We start from the raw sequence: 14,329 nt of genomic DNA, 5'->3' as shown, positions 1-14,329 counted from the left end.
CAGCCAAATTTGGAGCCTTCCTGCAACAGAACAGGCTCTTTCACACTCATCTCCAATCATGCACAAACCACACAAACCATCTTTTAACAATTCCTTTGTTTTGGACTATTGGAATAATTGGAGCAGGAGTTCTTCCAGAGCCTTGCTGTTTCCTTCATAAGGGGAAAAATGACATACATTTAAAGTTGTGTTCATTAATTTTGAAATGTTAGTGTTGTTGTGGAAAATGTCAACTGTGTGTTTGTCAGAGGCGTCTCTAGGAAAATTCACCAAACAAGTCAGTGAATGGACCCGGGGAGGGGTGACTAATGGCTGCTGCCCCATATATTCTCCTGGGCAGTATGCCATTAGTGTTTGTTCACTGATACAATATAGAGTAGCTGTTAAAGTGCTGGACTAGGTTCTGAAAGACCCTAGTTCAAATCCCCGCTTTGCCATGGAAGCTTGCTGGGGTGACTGGAAGCCTAACTCACTTCACTGAGTTGTTGTAAGGATAAAATAGGGAGGGATGATGTTGACAGCCATTTTGGATTCCCATTAGGGAGGACAACTCAAGTTAGTTTCTCGCTTTCTCTGGATGCTTAATTGGAGAACTGGCTGACAATCTTCCCATTCTGCTATGATCTGCTATAGCTAAAAACATTTCCTCAGGAAACGAAGCAATTCCTTGGTGTACAGTTTATTTAAGATCAGAAAGACTTACATGTACATTCGTTCTTAATGGTGTGAATTTGGATGTCCAATGGAACCATATATTAAACTTTGAAACACAGAAAGAAATTTATCAAAATGTTGATATTCTCTAGGAGCTCTACAACATATAGAGGAAAGTAGGTGAGTTTGACGGCTAACGTTTTATAAATATACATAATGGTCAAAATGCAAAATCAGTCTTATGCATGAATTAAGCTGTGTGAGAAAATGTCTCTTTTAACACTGTTTTTATCCTGTAAGCCATCAACACTTCTCCTTGAGCAACCTGTTGATGGCACCAGGAGGATTCAGGGAACCCTTAACTGCATCTCTCAAAACACATCCTTTCCTGCAAATTTGGCAGCTTATCTTGCTTTACTCCTGTGCAGAAATTAATGAGACTGTGCAATACTAGAAAAGTAGTCTAGAATGTCCTGGATAGTGAATTCCATCGTAATTCCAGATCCAGGATAACAACGTGCTATTAAGCCTTCAAAGTGCTTGTACTGGCGAATGAACTCATCTTGCATCAAATGCCACACCACCTGCCAAAGAGAGAGAGAGAGAGAGAGAGAGAGAGAGAAGGAAACATTCAATAATGTTATGCAGGCTTCCAATTCAAACCTTTGCAGAACCCTTCTTGTTAACTTCAATATTGGGGGTAGAAACTCTGCCCCAGCCTTGGATGGAGGAACACAAAGTAGTTTCTAAGGACATGGAGGCAGCTCCCAACAAAAATAAAGTCTCAATGACTATTGAATTTACCACAGTATAAGTCCCAGTGTCATATCATCAAAGCCTACTCCTTGCCCAGAAAGCCATGAATGGTCTGTGTGGGGGCTCAGATTGCACATCAGGGAATCTCTCACTTTCCACCATCAAATAGTCTATGTAAAGGGAACATTCAATTGGAGAAGGTATTCAAGCATGTGAGTGGCCAACAGCAGTGGCGTAGTGGTTAAGAGCAGGCGCACTCTAATCTGGAAGAACCGAGTTTGATTTCCCGCTCTGCTGCCAGAGATGTGGAGACTTATCTGGGGAATTCAGATTAGCCTGTACATTCCAACGCATGCTAACTGGGTGACCTTGGGCTAGTCACAGTTCTTCTGAGCTCCCTCAGCCCCACCCACCTCACAGGGTGTTTTTTTGTGAGGGGGGAAGGGTAAGGAGTTTGTAAGCTCCTTTGAGTCTCCTATAGGAGAGAAAGGGGGGATATAAATCCAACTCTTCTTCTTCTCTGTTTTGCTGGGGGCCCAGCAAATAGCGGGTGGGGGCGTGGCCAGGGGAGGAGCCAACTAAGATTGGCTCCTCCCCTGTCCACGCCCCCACCCACACCAGCTATGCTGGGTCCTGGGACACTGGTGCTGCATTCAGCATCACATCCCAGCACTGGGGGGAGGGGGGCACAACATGCCAGCAAGATTGTTCCTCCTCTGGGATAAATGTCCTGGGAAGGGCAAATCTGCTGGCATGGCAGCACACAACACCGGACAGAAGATTCAGCCCCAGCTGTGGAAGGGGGTCACAGCTGAACAAACAATTAACTGTAAGGGTGTGCGAAGTGGAGTGACCCAAAAGGGACCATTCTTCAAATACATCCCTCTCTCAAATCCCCCACGATATGCACTCTCAAGTATCTGACCAATCTGGATATTGATCGGTAACCCATATATCCCATTGACCCAAGGCCAGGCATTCTCCTGCCTCGTTCATCTGACATTCTGGGTTTGACTAAAGTAAAGCAATAGAAAAGATATATGCACAGCAAGTGAATGCAAGATTAGCCAGGTGATCAAGAGATTTGTTCCCTCCATCGTATTCAGCCATTCTTTGCATGTACCTGGAGTAGGTTCTCCTCTTCACACAGATGTTTATCCACCTTCTTGTAGAGATTGTCCAATCCCTTTTTCACTTCTTTTCCAGGATACTCCTTTATAACTTTTCTTAGCTCTTGCTTATTGAAGGCCAACTGGTAGCTCACTTCCTCCTCTCTCACCCCTTGTGCCACACGAGCTTCAACACCCTCAAAGAAATGCTGAAATGAAATAACATTCACATTCTCAAACAAGTGCTCAGGTTTGACTCCCACTATTCTTGCCCCAAAGAGCAGAGGAGAGAAAGAAGGAATCAGTAAGAATAGAAAGAGAAAGTAGGAGAGAGATCAATAAAAATGCAAACAGAGAAAACAGACTACAGAATATAAATAGAGCAGTGGAGACAACCTAAGAGCAGCTGTGAATCTGGTCTATGTTCATATCACTGCAGACTTTATATTATGCCTTTCTTCCACAGTACTTTGAAGAGAAGCCATTCACAAAGGTCACAAAATCCTTCCCCCTCAAATACTTCATTATGAGATAAGCTTGCACAATTAAATCAGTAATTAGAAAACAATTCAGACAGTGCCCTAGGGCTGCAAGAACAAAATTAACAGGCTACCTAACAATACGTGAAAAAGGCAGGCAGCACTTGGTGGTGGCTACTGCTGTTGTTTTGCTGAGGGAAGATAGGCCACCTCCCCTGTTTCCACTTGGTGTGTTTGTATATAACAAAGATTAGGAAAATGTTCACAAAGCACATTATAGTATTGTTGAAGGCTTTCACAGACAGAATCACTAGAGAGTTGTGGCTTTTCCGAGTTATATGGCCTGGTTCCAGGAGCATTTTCCCTATATGTTTCGCCTGCACCTGTGGGTGGCATTTTCAGAGGATCCGATCCTCTGAAGATGCCAGCCACAGCTGCAGGCGAAACGTCAGGAGAAAATGCTACTGGAACACAGCCATACAACCTGGAAAACCCACAACACTCATGCTATAGTTGATTAGCAAATCTGACTGAGCATCCAAACAAAGCTATAGAACAGGAGGGTTTTACATTTAATTTTTCAAGCGGCTGTCCCAAAGAATAGATGACGTAACACTGCAGGTGATCGGTGTACTTCTGCTTCGCTTCCTTTTTCTCAGCTTCCAGACACGAGATCTTCAACCGAGACAGTGTCGCAAAGATATGGTGGAAATTTTCCATCATGACCACGTCCCGAGGTGTCTTCTGGCTTTCATTTGCTACTTTTTCCACTGAAAGAGACAATCACAAGAGCCAACTTACAAAACAGCTTGAAAGTTATCTATGCATGTCTCTGATCACATAAACTAAATATACTTTGCAGGAATGGCTGAAGTCAGGACAGGATGCGCATGTGATTTTAAAATCAGAAACTACAGATTTCTGAGGTGGATACAACAGAACCAATTAAAAAGTATCCAGAGAAGTACTGCAATTGCACTGATGAACACCTAAAAATAAAGGCAACTCTCCAAACAATTAAGCACTTTTAATTAAGCTGTATAAACGAACAAGTTAAGCTTGTTTAAAATGTTGGATCGATGCTTAAACTTTTATGCTTAATGACCTGCCATAATACTCATTATTATGCTGTCTGCTGACAAGACAGCATCCTGAATTAGCATCCAGATAACTAATAAACGATTACTGGTATATAAACACCATGCTATAGTTACAACACCACAATCTGAATACACAACTAACAGGTAAAAGTTACACCTGTTTTATTGTTGACTGATTTAGTCCACTTCTTCATCAAAATGAGAAGCTGGCTTTATCACAAAGAAAAACACTGAATTTCTAACCATCAAATGGAGCTTACCATTCGTGAAAACGCCTCTGATAAGTTTTAAGTAGGCTTTATCTAGATCTCCTCGTCGCTCTGCATTTTTGAAAATCGATTCAGCAAGTGCTGCAAATTCTTCAAATTCAGCCACAAAGGGAAGAATACCAACTTTACTCTTCTTTGATATCTTTACGTCTTCCATGAGTTTAATCTGATTACTCTGAAATGAAAAAGTAATGGTAGTCAAGTTTGTTTTGTGTTTAGCTTTAAATTTGCACTGGGATATGTTCCTGCCTTTTGTCATTCCTTGTTGCTGCTCAGGGAATCTGTAACATTCTGGCCAAAAACTCTATGTTCAAAGAGGCCATTTTGCTTTCTGTATACCGGCTGATTAGCAAATGATGGTGGGATTTGAGTTTGGCTAGTCCAAAAGGAGTATGTCTGGTTCTATAGATATTGTGCTAGGACAGGGGTCTGCAATCTGTGGCTCTCCAGATGTTCATGGACTACAATTCCCATCAACCCCTGCCAGCATGGCTAATGGGAATTGTAGTCCATGAACATCTGGAGAGCCACAGGTTGCAGACCCCTGTGCTAGGAGAGCCATATTTACCAGCTGAGCAAATCTAGATGTTAATGTTTAAAAGAATATGTCAATGTATTCCTTTCTGAAATCTATCTGAATATATCTTAGGAATATCTAAATATATACCTTAGGGATAGTCCCTCCAGCAGGAAAATTTCCCAGGAAGGCTAATGGAGGTGGTGGTATGACTGCTCTTAAGAAACCATCTCTGGATCCATCCAACTACACCCAGTATTGAATCTATTGTTTCTAGATAGTTGAGAGAGTGGTCAGACAACAAGTGGAGGTATTCTTGGATGCCCTTTTAGCCCTGGATCCATTCCAATTTGGCTTCTGTTCTCACCATGGGATGGAGACCATGCAGGTCGCCACTGCAGATGAGCTCCGTCGACAGATGGATTGAGGTAGGTCAGCACTGCTGGTGCTTTTAGACCTCACTGCAGCATTTGACTTGATCGATTATGATTTTTTGGCCAGCCGCCTCATAGTTGCTGGTGTGCGGGGAACAGCCTTGAGCTGGCTGGTTTTGTTTCTCCAGGAGTGGGGACAGCAGGTGACACTAGGGGAGAGAACGTCCCAGTGGAACTCCCTTATTTGTGGGGTGCTGCAGGGGGCAATCCTGTTCCTGATATTATTTAACTTCTGTATGTGACCCCTGGCACAGCTGGTCCGGAGCTTTGGGCTGGTTAGCCATCAATATGCGGATGACACCCAACTTTTTCTGTTGATAGATGGCCAGCCAGCTGCTGCCCCGGATATTTTGGTCCAGTGTCTGCAGGCTGTGGTTGTATGGTTACAACAGCGCAGGCTGAAATTGAAGCCATCTTCAAATTGACAAAATTAACATCTATCAGATTCAGAAGGCAATCCTGCTGGGATCCACATGAATACTACACTGATGCATTACAACTTCCTAGCCCTCTGGGTGAGGCTCGAATTGTAATGAAAGGCCAACAATCAGCTAAAGAACTGGCAGCTGTGATATCAAACAAATTAATAATGTGTTGAGATGTTTTAACAAGTGTTGTTGTTTTTATTCAGTTGGCGTTTCTTTTCCTTGTTATCTTTCCATCTTTTGTAAGACTTGGGTGGTGATTCCGAGCGTATCTGCAATGTCAACCTGTTTGACAAGGTCCTGTAGATGTGCCCGGCTAAGGAGGTTGTTGCTGGTGTAAGCTTTCTGATGGGTTTGCCCAGACTGTTTCTTTATAATGCACAGTCCTTATATGTTCTGTAATTTGATAACTGGATTTTGTAGTACAAAAATTGAATTTTGCAAGAACATTTTTTAAAAATTTAAAAATTGAAATGGGATGGAAATTATGTACCCTGAAGTAACTGCATGGAAAAAACAGATAAAAGAAAGGCAGATAGTTCCAATCTGCAGCCAACCATAAGCCAAACATGAATGTTCAGCTGTTCAATTTGGGCTAGAAAGAGGGATTGGAAGCATTTTTAGCAATAAAAAATAAGCTTATAGTGAGCACAGTAGCGATGCTTTGGCACGATCAAGCTTCTGGAAGGAATGATGGAAACTGAATTTCTAGAAGCAACTGGGTTGTATGTCCTAGGTCAGTGGTGGCGAACCTTTGGCACTCCAGATGTTATGGACTGCAATTCCCATCAGCCCCTGCCAATTGGCCATGCTGGCAGGGGCTGATGGGAATTGTAGTCCTTAACATCTGGAGTGCCAAAGGTTCGCCACCATGGTCCTAGGTGATCTACTGATGAAATGAGGAGGGGTGATCACAATAGTTTCTCCTTCTGTACTGTAACCCTGCCCTTTATCCCCTGCCTTATGAAATATTGGATTTTCATATTATTTCCTACACTGTGTGTGTTATAAAATGCCAGTTTCCATGTTTGTATGGGTGGACAGAAGAGTGTCCAAGCTGAAAGCAAGCCTAAGGCAAAACAGTCTGTTTGCAAAGATTAGATCTATGAGTTACTCCAGTGATACAATCTGGACATTATGAAACAAGGACATGCATCTTGATTATCACACCCTGCCAGAGCACTCTGTTTACATAATGGAATCTGTAGAACTCCTGGACACCACACCTTGCCACGGTTGCAGATATGCAAATAGTACAGGAACATCCTGTCCTGAGATTGTTGTATCTCTTTGTATTTTCTCCCTAACAAAACTATCCCTTCCTGATTCACTCAAGCCTCAGCCAAATTTGAATACTCTGGGCAGAGACTTTAGGAAGTACCTCTGCATAAACCATTCAAGATTTCACTGATGTGATCTAGGACCAATTGGCATTATTGTCCCGGGAAGTAGAAACAATAGATAGAGCTGCTAATTAGCTCAAACCCGTAAGTCCAGCAAGGAAACCCCAAGCAGTTGCAGAGAAACGACACCTAAGTTTGAATTTCCCGCCTTACCTGAGCAAGGAGGTATAAAAATACTGCACTCCCAAGCCTCAGTGCGCAATACTAGCCTGAACCTCTCTTGGTCACATTGGTTTGAGACGCGATATATCGTCCTTCGCTTGGATTCCTATGCTGGCATAGAGATCCTTGCCTTCTTCAAGAACTTCTTCAGCTGAATTTAGGTAACATATAAGTCCCCTGCTTCCCCTCCTATTCTATCATCCAAAACCTATCTTTTCCTCCCTGTTTATATACTTAGGAACTGTGTGTATGAGCCTTAACGTCTCACTGTATGATTGCTTGCAACCAAAATTTATATCAAAATATCAAAATATTTAAACTACAATTTGGTCTCTTTTTGCCTTCTCTGTAGAACGTTTCAAAAGCCAATTCTGGTATAGTTGTCTAAAATATCCCACCTAGCCTGCCTCTCGCACTGCCAAGCTGAGTAATTCCCCATTGCTATTTTGAAAAATATATTCATAACTGTTAAGCTAGGTAACAGTCCCCTTGTGATTTTTTCTCTGTGTGGGTCCCCTGAGCCTAATAATGCCTTTTCTCAGGTCAAAAGAAGCAGCAGAAGGAAAGTGGAAGGGGGAAACATCCCTACAACAACCCAAGAGCTTTAAAGGCACTAATTGGTGTGGTCTTTTGAAGCCAGTTGAGCAGCACCTTGACATCTGACACACCGTGTAACAACACAGATGCCTATCAACAGGATCCAGGGGCCTCTAATTATATTTCAACTTCATTTACCTGAACTTCTGCATACCCCTTCTCCTCTGACTCCTTCTCTAAAGTGGGCAGCTTTCTAAACGTCACACTTTTATATGCCTAATTACTCTTCAGCCATCTTTCAACTGAGAAATACTGACATTTACACTTCTTATGTTCAAACAAGAAACATCAGTGACAGTGGCTTCACTCTTCAGAGGAATGTAGTAACAGGGAGTTGATCTCCCAGCCTTCTAAAAGCAGCCATGGCTGAAGTCAGTGGTGTATCTGCCAGAGGGACATGGGGGGTCAGTTGACCCCAGGCGCTCCCCATTGGATCACGTGAGGGATGCCTGCTGTGGGCTACCCCTTAGCCCAGCTCCGCCAGGCTGCTCCTAAGGTAAGTGAGGCGTGTGTATGTGTGTGTGCGCGCAGGGGGTGGGCTCCCAGGGTAGGTGTTGCCCCAGGTGCCATTTTCCTCCCGTACAGTTCTGACTGAAGTATGTCCCCTCCCCACCACTCCCAAGGTAAAGTTCTCCTAATTTTAAGATATAAAGTTCTAAGATACAGAGAATACAGAGATGGCTTATGTTCAGAAAACTGGGTACAATGCAGGGCAGGACTGGACAACTGTGCCCATCGAGTTCTGAGCTCTCTATTAATTTACTGTAATGTCTACATGGCTTACATATGGAAACATCTGTACGTGTTTCCTTGTCTAGATTTTCAGGGATTCCAAGTTATTGGCAGCATATAGAGGATTCTACACACACACACACACACACACACACTATCTAGATGTTATAGCCCTACATTTGGACCCAAAAGGGCAACAGAGCAGTCATTCTACTTCATGAAATCTTATTTAACTTTCCAGGTAAGTATTTAGACCAAAATAACTTATTCAAACTGTTTGGAAAACTTACAATGCATTTGTCGAAGTTCCTCTTGACAGTCACTAAAACATTTCCAAGCGTTGTGCTGAGAAAGGAAGTAGGGTCCACATTTTGCGCTGTCCATACATGGTGACTCATTTTCACTAGCATGTAAAGTGAATGAAAGCTATCAATCTTGTCCCCCAGAGCAATAAGGTTATTCAGTTCTGGCTCAACGCAGCGAAATATTTTTATCATCATCTGCCGGATCATGTGGTTCCTGGGAAATTAAGACAATGGACGTACATTAAATACAGATTTAGAACTACCCCCAATGTGACAATTATTTGATGTCCCTAGTATCACAATTATTTGAAAGAAATACAAGAACAGGCAAAAATTCCCACCCACACCTTTCTGCTAGTGAAGATTGGCTCGGTTTAAGATCCAGGATACTGTAACCAAGATCATTTTTCAGGATTTCACAGCTGGCTAACAGGCAGAGATCAGCTCAGAGCCAGCCAACCCTCTCCACAGTTGAATTTGATTCACTCAGGACCTAGGCTAACATTCTATGCACAGACCCGCTCTACTGGCTGACTTTTCAGTCTATGACAGGGGTCTGCAACCTGCGGCTCTCCAGATGTTCATGGACTACAATTTCCATCAGCCCCTGCCACCAGGGCCAATTAGCCATGGTGGCAGGGGCTGATGGGGATTGTAGCCCATGAACATCTGGAGAGCCGCAGGTTGCAGACCCCTGGTTTATGAGATAATCAGCCCTTACACACCAGAGGCAAAGTACTAATAAGACTTGCAGTCGAAAAGAGCTAGAGACGCCTCATAGGAAATTCTACAACTTTATTATCGAATCACAAGATGCATGCAACTTCACATACTCAGAGGATATTGACTGTGGACCACCAGGATTGTGTGATCTGGACAAAACTCCTCCATCCATCTCTTCGGCATCACCCTGAAAAAGCGATGGTTTAAAATGCAGGTCATTCATTAATTACATAACCCCACTTTTGTTTTGACAATGTTAAAGTTAAGAGCCGTACCACTGCGGTTCCAGGAAGGCTAAGATGCTGTTGAAGTTTGAAGAATTTACTAATGAAGTCTTGTTCTGACAAACACAAGGGCTCCAGTTCACTTAGTACTTGTTCAAAGATCTGCAAGGATTAAGGTGTACATTTCAATAAACTGGACCGCTACCATTAAATGGAGAAAACATTTTAATCTAGTTGTTTTATTGTAGGATTTCGGGGTGTGTGTGTACATTTTCACCATGTCAGTAACACTGCTACCCTTTTCTTGAAATCTAAAGCTCCCAGTGATAGCTTTCATGTTGTTTAAATAGAAGTTGCTTCTAGGCAATGTCCATGATCCAAAATTATTTTAGGATGCAAGAAGATCGATAGCTGAAGAGGCATTCTGCTTTAAAAACAAAAAACCTTGCACATCTAAATAGCTTCTCTGAATTTCACCAAAATGATTTAAGAACAGGGAATACTGAATGAAAATGACAAAGATTTTGCATAGCTGTTGGCCATGCTGATGAATCCATATCTAACCCATTGGTTAACAATATTGCCCATGGTTTATACAGCATGACACAGCAATGAAGTAAGAGCTTCACTGGCTTTACTGAGGAACAGTCTATTATTATTAGATAGATGAATCACCCCCGTGATCACACTTTCCCTCAGACCCACCCACAGATTCTACACACTAGCTGCATACTAGCTACCTGAGAAAAGGTAATGTCGGAAGCCCTGGGTGATTGGACGAGTGCATGCTGAAGCTCCTCCCAACACCAGTTTGGCCCCATTTTCTAGGAGAAGCGGCAGTGTTGTGGAGATGGCCACCTGCATACAGTCCTTCCAAGAACCCTGGGGCTTGCAGCGTCCCTTTTGTAGCTCCTGTGCCACAATGCACACAAGGAGGATATTTATGGAAGAGAAGTCGATCTATGGCTACCAATCTCGATCCTCCTTGATCTGAGATTGCAAATACCTTAGCAGACCAGGTGCTCAGGAGCAGCAGCAACAGCAGCCCATTGCTTTCACATCCTGCACGTGAGCTCCCAAAGGCACCTGGTGGGCCACTGAGAATAGCAGAGTGCTGGACTAGATAGACTCTGGTTTGATCCAGCAGACTCATTCTTATGTTCTTCTGTTTCAACGCACACAATATGGTTATGTTTCAACGCACACAATATGGTTATTCTCTACTACAGTATTAGACAGTATTAGACAACACTCCGACGCTTTACCTCAGGAGTGTTAAATATGCGGCCCATAAGGGCTGATACCGGGGGAGGGGTGCCTCAGCTGGCTTATGGGCCTGATAAGCCCTTTTTAGGCAGCCACCCCGCCCCACTGTGGGCTTGCCAATCTAGGCAACCTCCCAGACCAAGTCACATTTATGTCATGCCCGGCCCTTGTAACAAATGAGTTCAACACCCCTGCTTTACCTTATCAAACTTTGTTCTATCGGCCACATCAAGATCAGAGGTGGACATGTTCCCCATATCCAGTAGCGAGGATGACTGAGACCTTCGGCTTCCTGAACTCTGAACTGAGAGTTTGTTTAGGCTGGAAGTGGAACCTGTCAATTTTCCAGAGCTTCCATGAAGACCTGTGGCAGAATAGGTCCCGTATCAAAAGTTGTCCTAGATGGACTAATGTCATTGCTACACATCAAGGAACTGCATAGTTGTTTAATTTACGCTCTTGCCTGTCCTTCCACTATATACCTGAAGACTCTCAGTATTTTCCTTCCAAACTAAAGAGGTCTGCTGTTGTGCTCACAGGTTTCTCCACTCAGGTGAAGAAACTGAGAAACAAACACCAAATGACGGACACTTGGGAGCAGCAAGCAAAACAGCTATTGTGGGGCCAATAACATTCTGGAAAGAACACAGGTAAGAAGAGAGAGAAAATGCAGGTGCAGTTTGTAAGGGCCATCTTCTAAAAGCAAAGCAGAACAAAGGCAAAACATGACTATTTTCTTGAGGGGGAAAATAGTAGTCAACACCTGCTGGAAAGATGGCAGCCCCCCATGTTTTCAGGGCCCCTTCCTGTTTGAGAATGTCAGCTGCAAGGTGTGTTTACTTGCACAGGCTTTTCTCCTGGTCAACAGTGTAGTTAGCGCAACATGTGTTAGGACAGTTTGCCTTTGGACTATGTGCAGGTATTTTCCCAGTTCAGGTTCTCCCTCTGCGACTGCACAGAACTGCAAAGCCTACGTTTGCGCGACTGGTATGGAAAGATACCGTTGCAATTTTTGGGGGCTGGAAAAACTTAAAACGCAAAAAGTAGTTTTCCAACAGGACAACACACAGATGGTTTCCCAACAACCCTCTGCAGCATGGTGGTCATTTACAACTTGCCCTAGAGTACCTTGAGCAGGTTGCTAGAGCTTCCAGCCATGCAACGCCATGACTGTTGCAACCAGACTTGCAACCAAAAAGCTCACATCAGTGTATGGATCACAGATGCCCATGGAGGTGGTCATGCCATGGAGTAAGTTTATGCAATCCCCATGGCCACAAGCAGGGTGTCCAACTCTGCCCCCCAGATGTTCATGGACTACGAGTCCCATCATGAACATCTGGAGGGCCAGAGTTGGCCTAAAGCTTAAAGAAGTCGGCCAACCCAGTGCACAGTGGCGGTCTGAAATGTTACTTCGTCATTCTCGGACAAGCAAAGCTCTGCCATCGAGGCCACGTGTGGAACAAAGTTCAACCCGTCAGGTCTGGGGATTGTATTCCTTTACTTCATCTCATGTATGGTCTGCCTTCCTCACTGAGACACAAGGCGGCAATGTGAAATGGGTTAAGCTTGAGTTCTGTAAACACAGGTAACAACTGAAAGCCATTAGAAACCACCAGGTGCAGACGGCAGGACAAGCCGAGCAGACTGACGTCAAATGGCTGAAATCGGAGCTGCAAGGCAGACAAGTCCTATGGGGAGTCTGGACCTGCGATGTGATGCCCATGCTGCACTCTGCACAAGAGGGTGAGTGAGTGCCCCCATCAAAGACCATGATTATGTGTGGCAAGAGAATTCCCATGCTCCTCTGGTAATGGTGGGTGCTATCTCCGGAGTGGCCTTGCAGTCACCCCAGCCACAGCACACGCTGGTGGGAACCACCAGGGACTGAAGCACACAATCCACGTGAATTTCAGCAGCTGGATGCACATCTGGCCTCCAAGCAGTGTCGTATGCAGATATGTCACCCCATAGGCTCGAAGCAAAGTTCAAGCACATTTCTGTTGCACATAACCCACAGGTCAGAACATTTTCAGAGATCTCTTCCATCTTTGCCACAGAAAAAATCTACTCATTAGACGGAAGATGCATGGACCACCCATCATGTCTGGCTCTGGCTCTTCGCCCAGTGGAAACGTGACGCAGCACACGAAAAATGTGCACCGAGTCACTGCAACCAACAGTTTGGGTGTTAACAGGTTTTGCCATGACACAGTTAACTTCTTACAGAGACAAGAATGCACCGGCACTTCAAGCGCTCATCATACTCACTCTCCGTCTCCTGTTTGACAGCACTTTCTTTTCGAGGCAGTGTAGCTAGGATGGATTAGGTTGCAAGCATCAAAGACAAAGACAAGTTAAAAATGCATTTTGGCACAAACCATGCACGAGATGCAAGTTAAGCACTAGCTGGAAAGAAACATGCAGAGAACTATGAGAAGCAAATAACTACATCTGCAAACATACACAGCTGAGGAAGGTCCCGGCCTAGAAAACTTGGTTATGCAGGAAACGAGCGTTACATTTGGGTAGCTCATCTCAGATTTACCAATATTTAGTCAGAGGACAACAAAGAAACACACACAAAAACCCCCAATGGATGTGAGGCCTTGGGTGTGCTTGGGGAGGGGTCTCCCTTGTGCATGCTATGGCAGAATACCCATGAAGCTTTCTCTTGCCATGACATGGAACAGCCAAGTCCAGCTCAAGGCTGCAAAGTGGAAAGATGTACCCCAAAGGAATTCCTTATAAAATCATAGTGGTTCTTTGTGCACCTCTTTGGGTTCTCCGTCTCTCTTATTAGCAGCAGCTACCCACTGTCCAGGAATTATGTCCCAATATAGCATCTGCAGCAATCCTAGATGCAGGTCTTGTCTTGGCCACTGTTAATTGCTTCTCTCGATCACCTATAGTCTGTCTCAGAAAAAGATGTTAATGGGGTTGTATACTTTTCCACCCCAGAACTCAACATGCCGGACCTTCATTGTTGTAGAATGCTCCGCCTGCACCCTAGTACCTATCTAGCCCTGCTCCCCCCCCTTCAAAGGCAAATATTAGTGATAGTTGTTTGATGAACAATACTCTTGCATTAAAGTACCATGTTCAATAATTTCCAAAATAATGGTTTTGACATAAAAATGAATATTAATTCTCAAATTTGTTTGGGACGATATT

General features: G+C 43.9%; 1 protein-coding gene across 8 annotated transcripts in view; it reads right to left on the bottom strand.

Moving 5' to 3' along the window:
* Positions 1–663: 663 nt before the first annotated feature.
* The window catches only part of EXOC1 (exocyst complex component 1), a 32,949-nt gene continuing 19,283 nt past the window's right edge, over positions 664–14,329 (bottom strand). For 5 of the 8 annotated variants that reach the window (XM_048509561.1, XM_048509565.1, XM_048509563.1 and 2 more), the window contains 9 exons: positions 13,427–13,471; positions 11,356–11,519; positions 9,941–10,051; positions 9,776–9,852; positions 8,928–9,156; positions 4,359–4,542; positions 3,569–3,768; positions 2,534–2,728; positions 664–1,238 (listed from right to left, as the gene is read on the bottom strand). In XM_048509561.1, the coding sequence (XP_048365518.1) occupies positions 1,086–1,238; positions 2,534–2,728; positions 3,569–3,768; positions 4,359–4,542; positions 8,928–9,156; positions 9,776–9,852; positions 9,941–10,051; positions 11,356–11,519; positions 13,427–13,471 (1,358 nt within the window). In that variant the 3' untranslated portion in view covers positions 664–1,085. The remainder of the gene's footprint in view (positions 1,239–2,533; positions 2,729–3,568; positions 3,769–4,358; positions 4,543–8,927; positions 9,157–9,775; positions 9,853–9,940; positions 10,052–11,355; positions 11,520–13,426; positions 13,472–14,329) is intronic. The other 3 variants (XM_048509564.1, XM_048509567.1, XM_048509568.1) reach the window with 1 other exon arrangement.

The sequence above is a fragment of the Sphaerodactylus townsendi genome, linkage group LG10, assembly GCF_021028975.2.
Source record: "Sphaerodactylus townsendi isolate TG3544 linkage group LG10, MPM_Stown_v2.3, whole genome shotgun sequence".
Taxonomy (NCBI): domain Eukaryota; kingdom Metazoa; phylum Chordata; class Lepidosauria; order Squamata; family Sphaerodactylidae; genus Sphaerodactylus; species Sphaerodactylus townsendi.
This window is presented reverse-complemented; position numbering and strand designations above follow the sequence as displayed.